Here is a 25,831-nt window from a genome sequence, read left to right as displayed (position 1 = left end):
TCTTATCAACTTGACATTACTGTTAACAAATTGAAAAGGTTATGAACTAACTAACTAACATACCTAAAGAATGTTTCTTATTTTATTCAAGATTGAAAAAAAATTCGCAGAATCTTCTAGTGATATTTTTGGAAATATAAGTAACATGAGGAAGGCATCACTACACCAATAGGTGGATTAAGAAAGGTTTATTTAAAATAGTTGCAAAATCGCTTGTGTTGTTTTATCTATGAAATAAATTAATCGAAGTGGTTGAACAAAAATATTTTTTCGATTTTCGTTAGACGGTGTTCCAAATTCACGGTCGAATTTATTTTTCGGTTTACGCTAGCTCTTGGAATATTATTCTAACAACAACAAGGAAACATGAAATATGTAAGAATACATTCAGATATATATATATATATAACATGTAACATTGATGTTTGCCAAATGAAAGGCATGCTTAGTCTCTTATGATGTCAATTTTTGGTTCATTAACTTCATGTTGTCAATTATTTGTCAGCCGGTAGGTAAAACAATTGTGGAATAATTATGCCTCAGGATCAAGTAAACAATTTCAGTAGTTCTTGCTTTTCAATGTCTGCTTTTTGCCTTACCATTGATCTATTTAGCAATCCTTCACATCTCTTGAGACAGAGGGTTCAAAGTGATATCCGGGTAGAAAATTGCAGTTACGAGTTGTGAAAGAAATATATTAATCAAGAAACGCATCTTCGGACCATGATTATTTTCATGGGAAAAGATTTACTGCACATGGTTCCATGAGAAGTTGAAATGATTAGTTTCATGATTTTCAAGCCATGACAGCAGTAATGGATTTCTTTCCGTGCGAAGGTAGGTCATGGATCGAGTTACATGGAGACGTTTGCTAGATGCAGCAAAGAACTCCACATGACCTGGCTGATAGGTAAAGTAAGTAAACTCTGCCACTGCCAAGTAGTTGTATAATTTTCAAGATTCGTTCTTTGGCTGCATCCAAATATGCCAGCTACTGGTGAAACTGGCAAATTTCCGCTCAGCAAAGACATGTTTACCAGATTTGAATCTGAAAGTGTCAAAATGACAGTAGACATTTCTAAGCATCATTGCTGGTTAGATTGGACATTGCAAACTCAACTATCACATGACTGCTATTAGGCGTAGGCCCGGATCGGTGGTTCAATGCATATGGCGCTGGTCTTACAAGTCCCGGTACCTGGAAGGATTCCTAGTATCCGTAGAATCATTGCACCGGCCATGCAATGGTTCTGTATGCCATGAATCGGCTGCGAAGTCTGTTGAAACAGAACGTCAAACACCACAAAAGGAATGTAATACCAAGCAGTGTGCTTTGCAGCGTACTGAACATTATTTGTGTGATTGCGATTACGGTTCATCATATCATCTGATATGTAAATGTCTTGCAGTTGTGCCACAACTACGAATCCTAGTTCTTGATTCTCCATGTGTGTGTATGAAAAGTTAAAGTTGAAGGTAGAATATCCTCGTTTTCGCCCAATAATGAGATGCGGTGGCAAAGCAAAAATCTGCAAATAAACAGTGAAACGTGCCACATGAGCCAATGTAAGCCAGGTATTCTGAAATCCTTTGACACATACTGCTTCGTGCAATTCTATAGTAGCAGAAGCAATTTTTAATAAAAATGTATACATCAGTTCTGTATAGAATTTTCATTACGACCTAAGTAAAAACACAGTAAAATTGATAACAAACCAAATGCTGCATTGTTTCCAAATTAACACCACATGTACTATTCAATCCCAAGCATACATCTTCTCGTACGTCAATGTTACTGTTGGGACTCGCGAATAGATAGCTCTGTACAAGGCGGTAGTAATTACCGGATCTGAAATGTAACAAAAAAACTTTTTTAATTAACTTAGTGGTGTAATGATGCCTTTCTCATATCAATCATACTATCATATATAATATTGTGGTATATTGTGGTCTACTGATAAAAACTATAAAATGGAAAAAATTTAAAAAAATCACGATTTTTCGCCCTTTTCAGTGATGGTATAGAATTTTTAACACACTTTACCCTATATCTCCGGATCCGGATGAAATTTAGGAATTACGTATGGGACCACAGGACCTTTCATTTGAATCTAAGTTTGTGAAAATCGGTCGCGCCATCTATGAGAAAAGTTAGAACACAAATTTTTATTTTTTGCACATTTTACCTCATAACTTCGGAACCGGAAGTCGTATTAAAATAATATTCAGGAATTTTGTATAGGACCATAAGACCTTTCATTTGAATCTAAGTTTGTGAAAATCGGTCCAGCCATTTCCGAGAAAAGTTAGTGTAAAAACCCTTCTTAATCCACCTAGTGGTGTGATAATGCCTTTCTCTTCTTTCATAACAGTCTCATGAAAATATGTTTCATACTTTCATTAAATAATATCGTATACTAATTTTGACACCAATTGATTCAGATTGATTCGAGTAGTTCACAAAAGCATGCTTCAGTGTTTATGTCACACAGTTTCACTGTAACTATCGGGCAGATCGGACGCAAATTCGTATTTCTCCAATCGTGTGGAGAATTGTTTTATTCCGTATTCTATTGTCTGCATTAGTGCGGTGGAGTGATAATTAGAATTAATCCGTTCTCAAGGTTGTTGCTCTATTGTTTACAAATACATTAGAAATAGTGGTAAATATACATATATAGTGATAAAAAGAGAAACGTTTCATTGGACAGTGCAGAGAGAGAGAAAAAGTGCTTTTTCCTTAAGGAGGTTTTTTGCACTACATTGAAAGAAATATTCACCGATTTTCTAGGACCAGGCCTTGACGTCCGTTCGCTGTTTGAGATCTAAACCTAAGTATTTTTTTTCTTTTTTTCCCTGTTGTTCAATACCACTATATTTTTGCCCTCCAATCTTTACCCGAACGGACTTTTTTCCGTCACATGACAAAAGGTTCAAAACTGCCTGACCTTCCTCCAGATGACGAAATGGAGTCATCTGATAGCAATAAGTTTCGTATAAAAAATTATCCCGATGGTCTTGCACTTCCGGCCGGTCCATACGCGGTTTACATCCAGACCAAAGCAAACGGAAAAAAATGAACATCCTTAGATTATCTAAAGACCTCATCTCGCGATATTCTACAACACAAAAGATTGGAAATGTACGCCCAGACAAGCTTAGGGTCTTGTTAGCCAGTGCAAAACAGGCTAATGAGATTGTTCAATGTGAGCTCTTCACGCGGCAGTATCGCGTATACATTCCAGCTCGCGAAGTCGAGATAGACGGCGTGATCACCGACCCGAGTCTGACTTGCGAGGACATTCTCAAGCATGGGGTAGGTGGTTTTAAAAACCCCCTATTTAAAAATGTTAAAATACTGGACTGCAAGCAATTTCGTTCAGTATCGACCGCTGAGGATGGGACTAAGTCCTATATCCCATCAGACTCGTATCGGGTGACTTTCGCTGGCTCTGCTTTGCCTAATTACGTCCTCTTGAACCGAGTTCGTTTACCTGTTCGCCTTTTTGTGCCGCGGGTCATGAACTGCACCAATTGCAAACAATTGGGACATACAGCATCCCATTGTTGCAATAAATCCCGGTGTATAAAGTGTGGAGGGAGTCATGCGGATATCTCCTGCAGTGGAGACATTGAAAAATGTATCTACTATAGGGAGGGACCGCATGACCTATCGGCATGCTCCGCGTAATAAACTGCGCAAAGACAAGATGAGGCGTTCACTCTAGCAACATTCGAAGCATTCTTTTGCTGAAATGTTGAAGAGTGCTACGCCTCCAGTAAACTTTTACGCTTGTTTGTCAGCTGACGAGAGCGTTGCTGATTATCCTTTTGAAGGTACATTTTCGGCGGTCACTCATAGCTTCAGAAAGAGAAGACATAAATCTTCTAGTAAGCTCCCTAGTAAGGGTTCGAAGGTATCTTCTGGTGGGTCTCAAAAAATTAAAACAACTGGAAGTGATAGCAAAACACCGGAGAAAAAAGCTCCAGGCCTTGGAAAATTAAATTCCGAGCAAGAATTTCCATCACTTCCTGGGACTTCAAAACTCCCGAAAGTCCCTAAAGATCAGTAAGAAAATTTACCAGATACTGGGTTTGTTAAATTCTCTGATATTGTGGACTGGATCATGTCTACTCTCAATATTTTTGAACCTCTTAAAAGCCTGATAATGGTTTTTATTCCTACAGTTAAAACATTCTTGAAGCAGTTGACTGCAAAATGGCCCCTTCTTTCAGCGATCGTATCCTTCGATGGCAAAGTCACCCACCGAGGTCACGGATACAATTACTGTTATACAGTGGAATTGTAGAAGTATCATCCCAAAAATAGATCCTTGCAAATTTCTAGTAAATGATTTGAAATGTGACGCATTTGCATTATGCGAAACTTGGCTAACTTCTGAAATACCCTTAAACTTCCACGATTTTAACATTATTCGTCTGGATCGAGATGATCCCTATGTAGGAATGCTTTTAGGGATCAAAAGGTGCTATTCTTTCTATCGCATTAACCTCCCATCGATACCAGGTATTGAAGTTGTCGCATGTCATGTTACAATCAAAGGCAAGGACCTTTGCATTGCTTTCATCTACATTCACCCAAGAGCCTCGGTTGGGTATTAGAGATGGTCGGGTATAGAAATTCTTATAGCCGAACCCGACCCGTACCCGAGTGATCAGCAAAAAAATTTATCCGTACCCGACCCGTACCCGATCAATAATTTAAAAAAATTACCCGTACCCGAAAAAAAATAAAAAATTTTACCCGTACCCGATTAAAAATTACCTGTACCCGTACCCGACCCGAATGAGTAGTAAAAATTTTACCAAAATTCAATATGGAAAAATTAAAGTGTTTTAGATATCGAGCCGTATCAGGCTCTAGTTGGTAAGTAAAATACATTAAAATGCTTGTTTACATTTAAAAATATAAATACACTGTGAAGCATGAATACAGGGTCCGCCATGTAACTTTTTTTTAAACATGCAATAAAACACAAACGGTTCATTCGATTTCAAAATTTATTTTTTTCATATTAAAGTACAATCCTTCCGGTTAAATGTGGAATATAATTTCATTCAAACTGCTGCCTCGGCTGGCCGTCACTCTCTGAGGATGCATCGGCTTCTCCACGATAACGTGCGGGTTTTCCGTTCCGCAGATGCGACAATTTTGCTTATTAACAGACCCGCCGAGATGAAAATGCGCCTCATCCGAGAAGATGATTTTTTTGCACACATTCGGCAACATTACCATGATTTTCAAGGTAAAACTGCACTATTTTCACGCGTTTCTCAAGCGTATACACAACCATTTTCGTTCAGCGGAAGGATACAACTAAGTTTCTGTCAAATCAGAAGTGACATTGAGGTTACTAATGTCGAAATAACCGCTAGTTCAAAAATAAATGTTAGATGGCGGACCCTGTAGATTTCCAATGTCTTTGGTACTTTATACTCATTTACAAATGTCATCAAAGGGAGTAATATTTACTCAAATTTTTCGAGAAGCATATTTACCCAATATGTCGTAATACCAGTTGTATTAAATTTTGGTTAGGTAAGTTTTTTACGAAACAGTGTGACTTTTGATTCGATTCTTTAGAGCCACAAGTAAGCGTGCTCATTATCTTGACACACAAATAAAAATTCACATTCATATCACTTGAAAAATCACGTAAAATGGTTCCAAATGTCTAATTGAATATTATACCAAAGACAAATAATAGAGACATGTATGTGCTTACAAATATTAAAAAAAATCTGGTCCGTTCCCGGTACCTTCTGAAATGACCGCACTCACCGCTTGGTGGAGCGCGAGATTAATTGCATTGTTATCATTTCGACCAAAGTGTGCCATGAAATCTCAATATATACAAATGAGCTAACGTATCGAAAGGGTTCTCACGGTTTGACATTTGCATTATGAATGCGATGATGGGAACTCAGCAGTGCAACCAATTTATCACCATTGGTGCCAGTTTCACGGAGGACCGTAGATGTGCGCCAAAAAATGATCGTGACTGTCATGTCTGGAAATTCGTTTGTGATTATACGTGACGAAAATGAATGTTATGCGAGCGTCCCCTAAAATGAATAGAGTATCATCAGTTCGTTTACGTGTATTGACCAAACATCAAACAATGTACGTGTATTCCCGGTGTGAAAAAATCAATTTTGAAAATGGTGAACAGTGAGTCCTTCAAGTGTAAGTAGTTTGAACATTCGCAGGAATTTTTTTTTGGTTACAATTTTTTACTACAAAGCAAAATGAATTATGATTTTGATTTAAATTTATCTGTCAACTGTGCCCGTTTTGTAAGCCTCACAAACCCACACCCACTATGTTAACGGTAGCTGGTGGTTTTTACAGCAATTGAACTTCTTTGCCACCTCCGGTGGAACCCTCAACGAGTACACACGGTGAAAATTTTAGTATTTCGCGAGAAAAGATTTTCACCCGTACTTTTGCGACTCCACGTTGTCACGTATCGAGATTTTCACTTGTAGTCCAGTGAAAAAAACGAAAATTAACTGGCAATATAGCCCAACTTGCTGTGCCATCAATCGGAGTCAATTCAAGTGAGGTGACACCACCCAGAAGTAAAGAATAAGAAGAACTTCTATGCAGATTTTCTGAAATAAATGTTCATGTTTTTATGGTAAAAATCCTAATGATTTATATGAAAATTTTAAATCTCCAACCAATATTTAAAATAACAGTTTTCTTGTATCTGAATGTGATATGAGTACTACACTACATTTTATATATAAATCAAATAATTGTTACTGGATTGTGCATTAAACAGCTTTTAAAATGGCAGTCCATTAAAACCTACGTGAAAAGTAGATTCCGACCGCAACATCTTAGAGCTGTCTTAGGCAGTGTGTCTTATTAAATATGTTATAAACAAAGTAGGGCGGGAAATATTCACATAACTTTTCACGTAACTATGATTGATCGCTTTTTTTAATGAAGAAAAGAAATGATTTTTTTCTGGAAATGTCAAAACCCCTGGAATCAAATTGTTTATTTTTCGGAAGAACTGTTTTGCAATAAAAAATTCTCATCAACGTGTAAACATATTTATGTGAAGTACAAATGGTCGGGTAATCGATCAGAAAAAAAAATTTACCCGTACCCGACCCGTACCCGAGTGAGCAGTAAATTTTTTTACCCGTACCCGACCCGTACCTGAGTGAGCAGTAAAATTTTTTACCCGTACCCGATTGAAAATAAAAATTTTTACCCGTACCCGACCAAAAACCCGTCGGGTACGGGTACGGGTCGGGTTTCGGGTAAAATACCCGATACCCGACCATCTCTATTGTGTATCAGCGGCTCAGTGATATCATTGAGCTCCTTCCCGCACCGATGTTGGTTTTAGGAGACTTTAACTCACACTGTACGGAATTAGGTTATGACAATATTGAATACGGGAGAAACTCAGAATTAAACGCGGAGAGAACTTCATCATTTATCGAGTTTAGGAAAAACGAATCACTTGATAATTATAGAAACTTTGCGGCACTAGACGCTAAAATGAAAAGCTTGATTAAAGGGAAGAAAAGCGATTATTGGCGTCGATTCGTAGACGTATTATCGAGAGAAACATCAATGAGCACTCTTTGGAACATAGCCCGACGAATGCGTAACCATAACACCAGGAACAAAAATGAAGGATATTCTAACTGCTGGATATTCGATTTCGCTAAAAAAGTATGCCCTGACTCTGTTCCGGAACAGACGATCATGCGCGTCGCCTCATCAAACAGAAACCAAACACCTTTTTCGATGATAGAATTCTCACTTGCGCTTTTGTCGTGTAACAATAAGGGCTTAGACAAAATCAAATTCAACTCGTTGAAAAATTTGCCTGATTCTGCCAAAAGGCGCTTATTGAATTTATTCAATAGGCTTCTTTATGATAATATTGTCCCACATGACTGGAGACAAGTAAGAGTTATCGCCATTCAAAAACCAGGGAAACCAGCCTCCGATCACAATTCGTATCGGCCGATTGCTATGCTTTCCTGTATCCGGAAATTGTTCGAAAAAATGATTCTGTTTCGTCTAGACAATTGGGTTGAGACTAATGGCTTACTTTCAGATACACAATTTGGTTTCCGCAGAGGCGAAGGAATGAACGATTGTCTGGCGTTTCTCTCAACCGAAATTCAAATGGCATTTGCTCGTAAAGAACAAATGGCGTCAGTTTTTTTTAGACATTTTAGACATTTAGGGATTTTGACTCAGTTTCTATAAACATCCTATCCGAGAAGTTGCATCATCATGGTCTTTCACCCATTTGGATAACTTTTTGTATAATCTATTGTCCGAGAAATACATGTATTTCGAGCATGGTGATTTGTCGACAATACGATTAGGTTACATGGGTCTTCCTCAGGGCTCATACTTAAGGCCCTTTTATACAACTTGTATGTAAACAACATTGATGAATGTATCAACACATCTTGCACGCTAAGATAACTTGCCGACGACAGCGTTGTGTCTATTATAGGACTCAAAGCTGCTGGGTATCGAGTTCTCTACGGAGAAAACCGAGCTAGTTGTATTTTCAAGGAAGCGAGGACCAGCACAATTACAGCTTCAACTAGGGGGTGAAACCATAGCTCATGTGTTCACATTTAAATATCTCGGGGTCTGGTTCGACTCCAAAGGCACCTGGAGATGTCACATCAGGTATCTGAAACAAAAATGCCAGCAGAGAATCAATTTTCTTCGCACAATAACCGGAACTTGGTGGGGTGCCCACCCAGGAAACCTGATCAGGCTTTACCAAACAACGATATTTTCCGTAATGGAATATGGATGCTTCTGCTTCCGATCCGCCGCGAACCCTCATTTCATTAAACTGGAAAGAATTCAGTATCGTTGTTTGCGTATTGCCTTAGGTTACATGCAGTCGACTCATACGATGAGTCTCGAAGTGCTCGCGGGCGTCTTACCGTTGAAAACCCGATTCTGGGACCTCTCATATCGATTGCTAATTCGATGCGATATCTTGAATCCGATGGTGATAGAAAACTTTGAAACGCTTGTCGAGCTCAATTCTCAGACCCGTTTCATGTCCTTGTATTTGGATTACATGGCTCAGAATATTAATCCTTCTTCGTTTGTTTTCAACCGTGCTCATTTCTTGGATACTTCTGATTCTACTGTGTTTTTTGACACATCTATGAGAGAAGAGATTCGTGGAATTCCGGATCACGTACACCCTCGAGTGACCCTTAATATCTTTCATAATAAATTTAGAACAGTCAACTTTGAAAAGGTGTTTCACACTGATGGATCAAACATCAACAGGTCCACAGGATTTTTCAATCAAAACATCACCGCTTCGGATAAACTCAGTGATCTGGCTTCAGTTTACGTCGCTGCTATTCAGTACTTCCTCGAGATCATTAAAACCTTGCCCAAAGACCATTACTTCATTGTTACGAACAGTCTAAGCTCAATAGAAGCTCTCCGGGCAATGAAGCCAGGAAAGTATCCCCAATATTTCCTGGGGAAAATACGGGAACATTTGAGAACTTTATCTGAACGGTCTTATTTAATATCGTTAGTCTGGGTCCCTTCGCATTGTTCCATTCCGGAAAATGAAAAGGCAGACTCATTGGCTAAGGTGGGCGCATTGGAAGGTTATATTTATGACAGACCAATCTGCTTCAATTAATTTTCAGTATATCTCGTCAGAAAAAGTTGGCAAACTTCATGAAGCAATGGCGAGCTGGGACGATGGCTCAATTCCATTATCCCTAGGGTATCGACGAAACCTTGGTTCGGTGGGATGAACGTGAGTCGCGATTTCATTCGTGTTATGTTGCGGCTCATGTCGAATCACTACACTTTCAACGCACATCTCCGGAGTGTTGGGCTCGTGGAGAGCGGTCTCTGCACCTGTGGCGACGGTTATCAGGACATCGAGCATGTCGTGTGGTCGTGCGTAGAGTATCGTGACGCCAACTCGAAGCTACTGGAATCCCTTAGGGCCCGAGATAGACCGCCTGAGGTTCCGGTTCGGGATGTGTTGGCGAGTCGGGATAGTTTATATATGCTATACCAGTACCTTAAACACATTGATATACAAGTGTAATGTGTTATTCTTCGCTCAGAAAGTATAAACTCCAACTAAAGGTTCGACACTAACATCCGCCCGATTCTCTCGATCTCCGTCCCTGTTCACCATCTTCATTGGAACTAACAAGATCTTTTTTTGTCACTAACTTTTTCCCTCCCCCTTCCCTGTCTCTTCACCATCTTGATGGCAACTAATTAGATCTCTGTCGTTTTCAGACATTTTGTTCCCACATCTCTTTTTTACCACGTTTTCCACAATATTTACTTCTCTTTCATTCTCTTCAGCTCTATCATCATCACCGCCCACGGAAGACCGCTCAGTCGATGACCACCATGCGGGCCACCCGCCGGGCCTTCGTAGCCTGGGGGTATTTCCCGCGGACCCACACGGACCGAAGGATGCGGCCAACATGGATATTTACCAACGCCATATGGAAGACCCTCATGCAATATTCAATTCACCGGCCTCTGCCGATCGCCAGCTGAAAGCTGAATTTTTGAGAATCCGCTACTCCGATACTACATTACATAATAATACTATTCTAGTTTTAAGTTCGTCGTAATTATACCCTTGGCACCTTAGAGCTGCAGCAATGTTTCTTAAAATTATATTATAATATTGAATAAAATAAAAAGTCACACAGTCAGTTTCCAAACTAGTGCTTGACATTTGCGTTGACTATTTGTATGAGAACAGTAATGCTAATATAAAAAAATCTTCTCCTACTTAATATCCTAAATCAAAAAAAAAAATTTGATGCCAAAAGGCTTAGAATTGCATAAAACGTCAAGATTTAGTAAACTATCAAAATTCATCATCAAGTCCCAGAAAGTTGATTTTTTCTAAAAAATTTTGAGAATTCGGCATTGTAATATGAGCATGTAACACTAAATCTCCTCACACTTTTCAGACCATGTAAAATATTCAAGATTAAATCTTTCCCACACTTCAGACCATACGCACTTGACAAATTTCCATAAAACACGTACTCGACAAATTTCCACTCGACATCATGTCATGAAACCCAGAAACCCACTTGAAATACAGGGTGATTTTTTAAGAGCTTGAGAACTTTTTTAAACAATAAAACGCATAAAATTTGCAAAATCTCATCGGTTCTTTATTTTAAACGTTAGATTGGTACATGACATTTACTTTTTGAAGATAATTTCATTTAAATGTTGACCGCGGCGCCGTCTTAGGTGGTCCATTCGGAAAGTCCAATTTTGGGCAACTTTTTCGAGCATTTCGGCCGGAATAGCCCGAATTTCTTCGGAAATGTTGTCTTCCAAAGCTGGAATAGTTACTGGCTTATTTCTGTAGACTTTAGACTTGACGTAGCCCCACAAAAAATAGTCTAAAGGCGTCAAATCGCATGATCTTGGTGGCCAACTTACCGGTCCATTTCTTGAGATGAATTGTTCTCCGAAGTTTTCCCTCAAAATGGCCATAGAATCGCGAGCTGTGTGGCATGTAGCGCCATCTTGTTGAAACCACATGTCAACCAAGTTCAGTTCTTCCATTTTTGGCAACAAAAAGTTTGTTAGCATCGAACGATAGCGATCGCCATTCACTGTAACGTTGCGTCCAACAGCATCTTTGAAAAAATACGGTCCAATGATTCCACCAGCGTACAAACCACACCAAACAGTGCATTTTTCGGGATGCATGGGCAGTTCTTGAACGGCTTCTGGTTGCTCTTCACTCCAAATGCGGCAATTTTGCTTATTTACGTAGCCATTCAACCAGAAATGAGCTTCATCGCTGAACAAAATTTGTCGATAAAAAAGCGGACTTTCCGAATGGACCACCTAAGACGCAGCCGCGGTCAACATTTAAATGAAATTATCTTCAAAAAGTAAATGTCATGTACCAATCTAACGTTTAAAATAAAGAACCGATGAGATTTTGCAAATTTTATGCGTTTTATTGTTTAAAAAAGTTCTCAAGCTCTTAAAAAATCACCCTGTATAAACTTCACCTACATAAGGCGATTAAATTGTCAGCACTTACTTCGACTCAACGAAAACACCGCGTTCATACGACAACAATAAATAAGGAAACATCAGCATCAAATATCACCCAAAACAAAACAGTTATGTCATTTCCCGTTTCTCCACGTTCCACACCTCTCTCAAACAAGTGCCATACGGCATGACCTAGAATAACAGTAACCCAGGAAAACACACTGACTCGAACCGACACTCACGAGAGTTAAACCTGAATACTCTCAACCTCCCCTTTTTGTATCACACTCACACACTTGTCTAGAAACATTACTCACTCTCTCCTACTCAAATACAATACAATGACCGAGACATGTCATTGGTTGAATCAGATTTACGCTGCGCGTTCTAACTCCTCAAACCCGGATTTTTAGCAATCCATACTGTAAAATTCAATAAGCTAAGTTAGGAGAGGATAGGGTATAAATAAGTGATTTTTAAATAAAAGAGAATGATTATTTGTTTAAACTCTAACACACAAAGTTTATTATTAAATGGCGACCGAGTGTTTTTCCGACCAGCGATTCCGTGGTGTGCAGGTGATAGAATTTCTTCACTGAACGTGTGAAACAATTCGGTTTCAGTTAAAGTGCTATTGACTGTTTTATACGTGCATGTGATAAGGCGAAAACAATCGAAGGAATAAATTCTAACGAAACAATGATCAGGATTCAAAATTCGGAACAGTGCAAAAGTGCCTATTTTTCTCCAAGGAAGCTACTACTGCTTCAAAGAAATTGACTCATGAAATAGTTGCATACCTGTAAAAAGTGTTCCTGGCGTTCCACAGTGGTGGCAACAAGTTCCAATTATTGGTGATTTGGTGAAGTGTGCAATTTAGCTTTCCGTAGACAAATTTCGAAACGAAAGCTTAGGACCCAGAACCTGGTCCCAGTTAGCCATTCAAAAGTGAAGGAAATCAAAACCGAACGAAATGTGCACGTAATAAACAAAACTGTGCAACTACCAAACGAAATGTGCGCGTATTAAACAAAACTGTGCATCTACCGAACGAAATGTGCGCGTAATAAACAAAATTGTGCATCTACCGAACGAAATGTGCGCGTGTTAAACAAAATTGTGCAACTACCGAACGAAATGTGCGCGTATTAAACAAAAGTGTGCATCAACCGAACGAAAGGTGCGCGTAATAAACAAAGTTGAGCATCTACCGAACGAAATGTGCGCCGTAACAAATAACGTTGTGCATCTACCAAACGAAGTGTGCGCTTAATAAACAAAGTTGAGCATCTACCGAACTTGGAAGTTGGAATCTACCTAGCTAAACTGGAAGCGGACAGCAACCGAGAGATGGAAAATTTGCAGTCAACAAATCAAAGGTACTTAGCTTAAGTAAGATTAGGGACCCCTAGAAAAAATTTAATAGAATAAATAACACAAATATTAAAATAAAGTTTAAGATGGGTTGGTTTTCGTCAGACGAAACCATCAACAATACATTAGTCCCACAACAGAGAGAAACCGAAGGCATCGCGCTTTGTGCTCTGGTTATAATAATAGTTGATTATCTGTTATTAAAAGGAATATTGGAATTACATAAACAATTCACAAAAAAATAGCAACCAAGGCCGCACGACAGGTACAATTGGCCAACGTTTAAATTACTTACACAAAAAAAAATTTTTTTAGACGACAATGGAAAATTTTTATAACGACAAATGGCCTTTAACGGTCAAAGAAAAATTAAATGAAATTAAAATTCGTACTGCAATAAAACGCAAACAAGCTATTCCTGACAAACACAAATGTGGTTACGCATGTATATTCATGTCTAGAAAACTACATACCATATCTTATAAATGTGAAAGGAACGATTTTTTCTTAAAAAAAAATTTGTTATAAAATATGTATTACATTTTTTTTATATGAATGTTATATATATCCAAGCGAAAATGAAATGCAAAATTATAAGGAGCTAGAAAAACTCCACATTTACGTAAAGAAGTCTATCAACACGAAACTATCAGAAAAATTACTCGAAGAAAAATTGAATCGATGCCAAGAATTAAAAATAGACCTTGAAAATTTATTTATAAAGGAACAAGAAATTATCGACGACAAGACTTTCCACACCTTAGTAAAAAAATACGAGACTGTGGACAGACGAAATTTGCGAAATAATAAAATTTAAACTCACATGCATTAGAGCAACCAAAAACGACACAATGACACAAACAACAACACCGTTTGACTTACGTCAGGCGACGGCTCTTACCCAACCTTACGACGGTTCCCCCGAGAACCTAGATACATTTATTGACTCAGCTAGATTGCTGAATGAGTTAGTTTCGCCAGACCACATGGCCATGGCAATAAAATTTTTAAAAACCAAACTGTCAGGAAAAGCCAGACAAGGTATCCCTGAAACAGTCGATACAATAAATAACTTAATAGAAATAATCAAAGATAGATGTAAAGGCAACCTCACTCCAGAACTAATAATATCAAAAATCAACAATCTTAAACAAAAGAACTCAATTAACAATTTCTGCGAGGAAATCGACATCCTTTGTGGAAAATTAGAAAATACATATTTAGATCAAAAAATTCCGCTATCAGTAGCAAAAAGCATGAGCACTAAGATTGGGGTAGAAACTATGATAAAAGGTTGCTCCAACAACGAATTAAAAATAATACTTAAAGCTGGAAACTTCAGCACTCTACAAGAAGCTATACAAAAGGCACAAGAGTGTGAAGTTAACAAAAACACACACTCCCAAATTTGAACACAAGACTTGCTAATCAACAGCACAAAAATAACTATTTGAGAAGAGGTATGTCGTACGGACCTCCCAGAAGACATTTCAACATCCATAATCAATATGTACCACATCAACCTAACGATTATAAAAGTAGTAATAATAACAATTATAATAACCGTAATAACCAATATTTTAGAAACTATAACCCACATTTTAACAATAACCAAACTTTCGATAGAAACAGTAACCCTAGATTTCAAGGTAAATACCAAAGAAGGAACTACCAAAACCAAAATATCCACCAAAGGTATGGAAATCCTAAAATGTATATAGCTAATGCGGAGCAACCAATCGATGTTGATTCGCCTAATTACCCAAATAATAATCACCCAATACACAATTACAAAGGTATAGAAATGCATAATACAACGCCAAATTACGGCACGCAATATCAAACTTATCAACCACAAAATATTAACCAATACCCAACGAACCAAAATTTTTAAGAAAGACCTTGTATACCATGAATATACACGCCGCTAATTTTATCAAAGTAGGTATAAGAATGACAAAATCAAAATGCACATTTATTATAGATTCAGGTGCAGATATATCAGTATTAAAAGCAAACAAAATATCTCCACAACAACCAATCAATATAAATAATAAAATTAAACTTACCGAAATTACCGATGACGAGATAGAAACCATCGCATCAACAGAAACAGAATTAATATTTAACAACGAAATTTCTATTAGTAGCCACCTAGTAAGCCCAAATTTTCCTATTTCTACAGACGGCATCTTAGGTAGAGATTTCCTCTCGGCTAATAAATGCCTAATAGATTATGAATGTTGGATATTAAACTTTACAATTAATAATATTCCAATAGCAATACCGATTCAAGATAGAATCGATAAAAACTACATTATACCAGGAAGATGCGAAGTTATCAGAATAATGCAAAATTTAAATATCAGTGAGGACATGGTACTACACTCACAGGAAATTAAACAAGGGTTATTTTGCGCAAGCGCAACTATTTCACCACAAAACCAATTCGTAAAATTTATGAATACTACTGACAAACCTATAAATGTCAGCCAATCAGAATTCAAGCCAATTTTAGAACCCCTAAGTAAGTACACAATTTTGAAAAACAACATGTACAAAAATAACACTAGAAAATACAAAGTCCTAACTGAACTCGACTTAAACAATGTACCCATATACGCTAAAAACAGCCTGGAAAAATTAATTTCAAATTATTCTGATATATTTTGTTTACCAGACGAACCAGTTTCGTCAAACAATTTTTATTCACAAAATATTGAACTGAGCGATAGAGTCCCAGTTTACATTCCAAACTACAAAACTATTCACTCACAAAGCAACGAAATTGCAACACAAGTAAACAAAATGTTGAGAGATGATATTATCGAACCATCCATATCACCATATAACAATCCAATTTTACTAGTCCCGAAAAAATCAGAAAACAATAATGCAAAATGGAGATTGGTAGTTGATTTCCGGCAACTTAACAAAAAAATATTAGCCGATAAATTCCCACTGCCAAGAATTGATGCTATCTTAGATCAGCTTGGTAGAGCAAAATATTTTACAACTCTGGATTTAATGTCAGGATTCCATCAAATACCCTTAGAAGTAAACTCTAGGAAATTTACAGCATTTTCGACCCAATCCGGTCACTTTCAATTTAAAAGGTTACCGTTTGGTTTAAATATCAGTCCAAACAGTTTTCAACGAATGATGACAATCGCAATGTCAGGATTAACACCTGAGCATGCTTTTGTATATACAGATGATATTATAGTAGTTGGATGCTCAATTCAACACCACCTTCAGAATTTAGAAAATGTTTTTGAACGCATTAGGAAGTACAACCTTAAATTAAACCTCAATAAGAGTAAATTTTTTAATACAGAAGTAACATATTTAGGTCACAAAATTACAGACAAAGGAATACTACCGGATAGTAATAAATACGAAGCAATAAAAAATTATCCTACGCCAACAAGTAGCGACGACGTGTGAAGATTCGTTGCCTTTTGCAACTATTACAGAAAATTCGTCCCAAATTTCGCAACCATAGTCTACCCATTAAATCAGCTACTAAAGAAAAACCAGAAATTTTCATGAACATTAGAATGCCAGCATGCTTTTGTAACCTTAAAATCCTTCTTAATGTCACCAAAACTTCTACAATACCCAGATTTTAATGAACAATTTATTTTAACCACAGACGCTTCAGACGTTGGATGTGGTGCAGTTTTATCACAAATAATTAATGGCAATGACTTACCAATAGCATTTGCCAGCAAAAGCTTTACACCCGGAAAAAAAAATAAATCAGTAATTTTGAAAGAATTGACAGCAATACACTGGTCAATTAATTACTTTAAGTCCTACCTATATGGACGCAAATTTAGTATACGAACGGATCACAGACCGTTAGTATTTCTATTTAATATGAAAAACCCAACCTCCAAATTAACTAGAATGAGGCTAGATTTAGAGGAATTTGAATTTAATATAAAATATATTCAAGGTAAAAGTAACGTTGCAGCCGATGCGTTATCACGCATAATAATTTCTTCCGATGAATTAAAGGCAAATAGTATTTTGATGGTTAGTACAAGGTCAATGTCAAGAAAACAAGAACTAATAAAAAAGAAAAAAGAACAAGATAAATTAAATAATACCAAAAATACTAATTATAAGAATAATTTAAGTAACAATCCTTGCATCAACAGTGAGCCTGATCAACTCTCTGTTTATTCAACGGAAACTCCTAGCGAAGTAAGAAACTTATTGAAAATGAGGTGTTTTTTCGAAAACAACCACTTTATAATTGATACATATCAAGGAATACAAAAACTAAAACCGATGCATCGTGTAATTACAGAAATAAGAGATATCAGACAAACACTTGTATTTGCAATCTCCAAATATGAGGAAGAAATGAGAAAATTAAAAGTTAGCAGAGTAGCAATCTCTTGCAATGATAAAATATTTGAAATGGTACCTATGGAAATGTTTAAAGGTCTCGTCCTAAAAACAATTAAAACATTACAAATTATTATCTACAAACAACCGAAGTTTATTAGTAAACCTCAGGAAATACAAACAATATTAAAGAATAACCATGAATTACCAACAGGAGGACACATCGGACAAAACAGATTGTACCTCAAATTAAGAGAAATATACACATGGAAATTTATGAAAAGTTCAATTGCTAATTTCATCAAGGCCTGTGAAATTTGCAAAAAGAACAAAATTATTAAACATACGAAAGAAAAATTACAAATTACTAATACACCTAACAAACCATTTGAAGCAGTGGCAATCGATACTGTTGGACCATTACCCAAAACAATCCATAAGAATAGATACGCTGTAAGCATACAGTGTGAATTAACCAAATACGTTGTATATATACCTATTCCAACCAAAGAAGCTAACATCGTAGCTAAAGCGTTAGTAGAAAATTTCATTTTAACTTACGGTAAATTTCTTGAGTTAAAAACCGACAGAGGAACCGAATATAAAAACGAGGTTCTAGTACAAATTTGCTTCTCTGAGAAAAACTGTAAAATTCGGTTATTTTAGCTATAAGAAAACTCTGTAATATACATTAAAATTGTTAGGGAGTTTGAACGCAACGGTAAACCTATCCCATAAAGCAATACAGAATGATTTCCCTTCGTTACATCATTCTTCCAAAAGGGGGATGATGCAATATGAGCATGTAACACTAAATCTCCTCACACATTTCAGACCATGTAAAATATTCAAGATTAAATCTTTCCCACACTTCAGACCACACGCACTTGACAAAGTTTCATAAAACACGTACTCGACAAATTACCACTCGTACATGAGATATTCGAAATCGAAAAAGTACGGGTGTGTAATATCAGAGACATAACTGGATGTCGTGAATACGAGTAAAACTGATACGATTTCTTTACACTTTCGAATTCGAATTGATAGTTGTTCGATTGTGTGAATTGCGAAATTTTCTCCCTTTTCACTACTAAAATTTTCAACGATTTTTGACGTCGATTATCTCATTTTGGATTTGCATATTTCATTGAAAGAAATTATCAAGGTGCAGTACAGGGATCATTTCTGCCTTTTGGAAAAAAAACAAATTGTGGAATTCTCTACGTTCGGAACATTTCGCACAGTTCGGAAAATTTTTCTCGGACGATTTTCGCACAGCGAAAAGTGCACGAAGCAAATCAAATTGTTTTGGATTTTCACTAAGCTGATGACTATTTTCGATTTCCAAAGAAGTAATCTTAATAGTTCTTTAGATAACATTGAGAGCCATTAGATCGGCTGATTTTATATAATGTCCACTTTTCGTTTCTTGTTTTCTTTCTCTCCAATGCAAACCATCAGCAGCTGATGCAATCGTTCTTGCTTGAATTGAAACTAGCTTTGCGAACAAACCGACACATCCGCTCGCAGTGCCAAATGATGCCAAACTGAATCAATTTTTCTTAAGAGGCTTCTTTTACATGATTTCGTTTGTAGCTATTTCAGAATTTATAGAATTTTGACGTCGATTATCTCATTTCGGGTTCGCATATTTCATTGAAAGACATCATCAAGGTGCAGTACAGGAATTATTTCTGCCTTTTAGAAGGACCAAAGTGTGGAATTCTCTACGATATTTAGCACAGTTCGGAACATTTTTCTCGAACGATTTTCGCACAGCGAAAAGTGTACGAAGCACATCAAATTATTTAGAATTTTCACTAAACTGATTATTTTTACCTTCGATTTGCAAAGAAGTAATCTTAATAGTTCTTTAGATAACATTTAGAGCCATGAGAACGGCTGATTTTATATAATGTTGTCCACTTTTCGTTTCTTGTTTTCTTTCTCTCCAATGCAAACCATCAGCGGCTGATGCAATCGTTCTTGCTCGAAACAACTGAAACAAACCGACACATCCGCTCGCAGTGCCAAATGATGCGAAACTGGTTTAATGTGTCTTCTCGCCTTGACGACCGGAAGGCAAATGAGAACTACGACCTGAGCGTTTGAGGTTTTTAACCACGCAGAAGGTGCGCTCTCCGATGCCGCTGTTTGAATGCGTCTTCTCGCCCCGACGTCTGCTTTCATCCAACGCACAAGAAGAAATGATCGATTTTCGACCACGGTTCCCCTTATAGTTATAACGTTCAGTTGTAGATATATGCCTGACTACCTCAAAATCGTCGTCCTTGCGCGAAAAACCCAAGCAAAAGTAAAGAGTTTTCCGCGTTGTTTTAAAATTTTCAAAAAACTTAATTTTTCAGTTGTTTGTGGTTATCTCACACTGTTCAAAATATTATCCTAAATTTCTGATCATTCATACAAGTCGAGATATTTACGATTAATATCTGCTCATTCTTCCATATGGCTAATTTTGAAAAGGCGACCCATAGTAAAGTAAGTCGTATTCACGACAAAAAAATGTTTGATGCTAAAAGTCTTTTTTGTCGTGAATACGACTTACTTTACTATGAGGGGCCTTTTCAAAATTTACCATCTATAAGAATGGGCAGAACTTTATCGCAAATATATCTTGATGTACTTGACCCAACAACATAATTTTTTCTACAAGCTATCGGAAATATGATCAGGAATTTGTGATTGAATTTCAACAGCGTGAGATGACCATAAATAATTGAAAAACTAATTTTTCTGAAACTGGTGGAAATAATGTGGAAAATTCATCACGCATGCTTGTCTTTTTCGCAAACGGACGACGGTTTTGAGGTAGTCAGGCACATATCAGTTCCGATTATCTATTGGACGAGTATGAAAGGTAAACTTTGATTGAAAATCGTTCATTTATTCTAGTGCTTCATACGGAACTTTTTGTCGAGGTGAGGTTCTCCTATCAACATCAGTAAAAACAAATCAAGTATAAAGCGTGAAACGCTCAGGTCCTGCTCTAATTTGGACTTCGGTCGTTAGGAAAAGCAGTCGAAAATTAAAGCAGACCTTTTGCGTTGTATAGGGCTCAAACACTCGGGTCGCAGTACCAGTTTCCCTTCAAAGGAGATCGATTTCATCACCCTGCTACTGATCGTTTGCATTGTGTTTACGCCAAAGTGTAGGTTTCAGTAGACAGTTTAAGTGAGCTTTACTGTATACACAACAGAAACCGATTAGTGATAGGACTCGAGCAGTTATACAAGCAGCAAACAGTATTAAAGATTACGATACATACTTACCGGTACATCTTACGGTATGTGCTTTCCGGTAGAGACAAATTGTGTTCCTATAATAATGTGCGCAGACTATAAAAGCGTAGTGCAGATCAGATCAGGCGCGATCGTGCGATCGTACGACAGTACGATAGTACGATTAAACGTTAAGTCATATATGTTAGTCAGTCCAAGTCTTATAGTGATCGTTGTAATAAATACAGTTAGTGTTAAATAGTATCCGCGAGTTTTCACTTCGTCGCGAGAATCCGAACACTTGTCCGACAAAACCACAAACGTTAATGTGCGCAAACACATTGGACAACAACATTATACAAAATCAGCTCTTCTGGTGGCTCCAAATGTTATCTAAAGAACTATAAAGATTGCTTTTTTACAAATCGGAAATTAAAACCATCAGTGTAGTGCAAATCTAGAATAATTTGATAAGCTTTGTGCTATTTTCACTGCCTGAAATGCCAGAAATTAATCCCGCTCAGCATTATGATAGTTTCCTTCACTGAAATAATCAAATCCAAAATGAAAAAATCGACATCAAAATTCTGTACGTTGCAACTTAGAACCGTAATTGTATACCCATAGTATTATGCGAAATTTTACATCTTTATACTGTGTACGGCCCATTTTTCAACCAGTTGTAGTTTATAGTAGAACTTTCTGTTGATTTGCTATATAAAATGTACTGTAGTTCAGGTGTATCGTTTCAAATTCTAGTAGTGAAAAAAGTACGGGTGTGTAATGTCAGAGACATAACTGGATGTCGTGAATACGAATAAAACTGATACTCTATCATTATACTTTCGAATATCAATTAGTTTATCGACAACTAGAATTTGGAACGATACTCCTAAACTAAAGTACAGATTAGTTACACTAAACATTCTGACACACAATTAAATATTACGAAATGTCAAATATAGTTCATTATGATAAAATAATGGTGATTCTGAAAGGAACCTTTCATTGATGGCTTCTAAGTCGATGCTATGCATTTTATATAGCAAATTAGAAGAAAGTTGTACTACAAACTATAAGTGGTTGAAAAATGGGCCGTACACAGTATAGTGAAAAAAATTTCGCTTAATTCTTTGGGTATACAATTATTGTTCTAAATAGAACTATACAGAATTTTGATGTCAATCATTTCGTTTCGGATTTAAATATTTCAGTGAAAAAAGAGTTGCTAGCTGATGGCGAGCAAGCGAATGAGAGTTGCGACCTGAGCGTTTGAGGTTTTAACCACGCAAAAGGTGCACGCTCCGTCGCTGCTGGTTGAAGGTTTAACTTTAAAGTTTTCTAAAGAACTATTAGGATCTGTAGTTCGCAAATCCTCAGTTTAGTGCAAATCAAGAACAGTTTGGTTAGATTTGTGCACTTTTCGCTGTGTGAAATTCACAGTAATCGAGATCAAGTGAAGCCTTCCTTTTTTGTGAAGAATGTGAAAAAGGGGAATGCTTGCATAATTCATACAATTGATCAACTAATTGATATTCGGAAGTGTTAAGGAACATGTCAGTTGTTTTCGTATTGACGACATCCAGTTATGTCTATGACATTACCCACCCGCCTTTTCAAGCTCTTTTAAATAGTAGAATTTCGGGGAATTCCAGTTGGAAATGAAAATGACGTGGCACCATTAAACCACTAGGTGGATTAAAACAAGTTTTTTTAAACACATTTATGTCACTTTATTAGTTACATATAAGATTCTGAAAATGTATTTTTGTAAGCATGTTTGTTTGTGATAAAGTTTAAAAGACGATGATATTTTACCCGTATTGAATAATAAGACATGATTGACATGTGTTATGTTTTATGGATTTTTAATAATGGTGCAGAAAGTCATCATTGAATCACAACGAAAGTCCTCATTGAATCACAAGGTGTATTAAAACAGTTATGCCTTTTTTAAATAGAAAAAATATGCAATCACTGTGAAAACCGACTTTTGAACCGAAGCCCGGAGGGTCGAGTTCCGAAATCGAATATTTTTTTTTTATTCCAAAAATCTTAAAACTGCATGAAACGTCGAGATTTAGTGTTATTTAAAAAAAAATTTTTTCGAAAAAATCGACTTTCTGAGACTGATATTTTTACTAAGTCCCAGGAAGTCGATATTCAAAAAAAAAGTACGAGTGTTTAATGCCCGAGACATAACTGGATGTCGTGAATACGAATAAAATTGACACACTTTCTTTATACTTCCGAATATCAGTCAGTTGATCGATTGTGTGAATTGTGCAAGCTTTCCCCTTTTGTCGTGAATACGACTTACTTTACTATGGGATGCCTTTTCAAAATTAGCCATACGGAAGAATGGGTAGAACTTAATCGTGAATATCTCGACTTATATTAATGGTAGCAACATAATTCTTTCACCATTTCATCAAAAATATGATCAGGAATTTAGGATAATATTTTGAACAGTGTGCGATAACCACAAACAACTCAAAAATTAAGTTTTCTGAAAATTTGAAAACAACGTGGAAACTCTTTACTTTCGCTTGGGTTTTTCGCGCAAGGACGACGATTTTGAGGTAGCCAGGCACATATCTTCAACTGAATGCATATAGAAGGGGAACCGTGGTCGAAAATCGATCATTCGTCATCTAACACTCGATGTGGTTAGACGAATAACTTACTACGACTAATTTCGATTTTGTTTTTTTTTATTCGCAGTTGTCAACCTACCCAAGCCATAGGTAAAACGCGCCATAGATCCGAGAAGAATCCAAAGGATGCTAAGCGTCTGAAGCCAAGTGATGTACAGGTAAACAACCGTTTGATGAGTAAAAACCAATATGCTGAACTGCCAGTTGATGTCGAAGAGGAACTGCAGAAGAAGGAAAAAATGCCGCCTTTCTACCTGAAGGGCTTCCCACCAACTCTACGCTCGGATTTCAACACACTGATCAGCAAAGGACTACAGGCAACAATTCATTTATGTACTGAAGGCTACAAAATAACTGTTCCGGCTTTGAACCACTACAAAGCAGTGGAATGTTACCTGAAGCAGAGAAATACGGAATACTTCACACACGATATTGCCGCCAACAAGCCTATGAAGGTTGTACGTCAAGGACTACCCGACATGATGGAAGCCGAACTAAAGCAGGCCCTATCGGAGGCTGGACAAAAGCCTGCGATGGTTATTAAAATGAAACGACACAACAAGCACAATCGAAAGTATCGAGATCAACTATACTTAATTCATCTGGAGAACCCCCATGGGTAACATGAAAATGATCAAATCGCTGTTTCATATCATCGTAGTCTTGCACATACATTTCTAAATACCAGAACAGAATCAGGAATATATTCAAAAAATATGTCGAGCTTTATTTTTATGCTCATTTGATAGGACGTTTTGCCGAGAATCTACGAATAGTTTAGGCATATTTTTTTTCAAATTTTTGCATCTCATTCGAAATTGGTTCCCATGTGTAAAAGATCCTGCAGTTGAATTCTTGAACTTTACAGACAGTGAATTTGTTAAATTATAAGATACTCTTTAATCAGGGCTCAAAAAATCATCAAATCGTAATCACTAGCGAAGATGATCGCTTGTGATCTTTCCCAATGAAGATCACTACCGATCTAGTCTTTTTAAGATCAGTTGATCAGTCATTTTGAGGTACTATTATCACGGATTTCTGTGAAATCAAATCACTGGACGATTCGCACAAATCTCCCAAAAAATAACGGAACGTGACACTTGAGCCAATTAGTTTTGAAGGAATATTAAAGGAGCATGTACATACAGTATTTTTGTCAATTTAAATGCATAAGGGTGCTCAAATCGGGTAAAATTATCCATTTGTAACTTTAATACAAACCGTGTTCGATTTTGCCACCTGTTGTTTATTTCGTAATTAAAAGAACACTAAATGTAGGAAAATGAACGCTAGTTGGTTGAATGAAGGAAACTGAATGCCAAAGGTTTAATGAGAATAATCAGTTTGGATCGTAATCACATTGATAATGTTTTCACTGCGTAATAGCATTTCGCAATACAAAATTAGTACAAAAATACACTACACCAAATAGTGATTATAGCAACCAATAGCTTTGTTTTACTAGTTCGTGTTCTATTTATATTAAACCCAAAAAAGTTTATTTAACATGAATTTAATTTATAGAAATAACAGGAGCGCAAAATTCGGCGGAGCGTTTGAATTGCCGTAGCAAAATCCTGCACTCCGGTCACTTCTGCGTATGATATTCAAGCTAAACAGGGTAATATTAATCAGCTGCATAGCACGCTTTGTGATTGGACATGTTTTTCTCATCGTTATAATTATTATTCATCGCAGCATGCATGTTAATATTATTAGCTGTTTATATTGTCCACCACGCCGGTATTGCTGAATAAATTTCAAATACATCACGAAGCATGGAACCTCGATGCGACGGACGAAATAAACTCACCTAACGAGCCTAAAATTATTAATACCGGATAATCCATATCCGAGAAAATTGAGCGGTAATCAGTTTTGACGTTTACATCACTTATCCCATTTTATCATCGGAACCGTAAGTGACTATCATTTGAGCTTCAAACCTGTTTAATGAACACAGAATAGCATTGAAACGAGCATAACATTGTAGAAATGTTGATTTCGAATTAGACAGTGATACTGATAACGAGGAAGACATATTTAAATTCTAAGTAAAACCAAAATTTATCATTATACAATAAATATGTGATATGAAAAGATAATACTGATTGTTTCTATTTACT

General features: G+C 36.8%; 1 protein-coding gene across 1 annotated transcript in view; it reads right to left on the bottom strand.

Moving 5' to 3' along the window:
- Positions 1 to 25,831, bottom strand: part of LOC131433986 (sodium channel protein Nach-like) — a 342,869-nt gene that overhangs the window by 271,039 nt on the left and 45,999 nt on the right. Inside the window, exon 2 of the mRNA XM_058600606.1 lies at positions 1,717 to 1,849. Within this exon, the coding sequence (XP_058456589.1) occupies positions 1,717 to 1,728 (12 nt within the window). The 5' untranslated portion in view covers positions 1,729 to 1,849. The remainder of the gene's footprint in view (positions 1 to 1,716; positions 1,850 to 25,831) is intronic.

This window comes from Malaya genurostris, chromosome 3 (assembly GCF_030247185.1).
Source record: "Malaya genurostris strain Urasoe2022 chromosome 3, Malgen_1.1, whole genome shotgun sequence".
Classification (NCBI taxonomy): domain Eukaryota; kingdom Metazoa; phylum Arthropoda; class Insecta; order Diptera; family Culicidae; genus Malaya; species Malaya genurostris.
The sequence above is the reverse complement of the archived record's forward strand: the minus strand, read 5'-3'. Positions and strand labels throughout refer to the sequence as shown.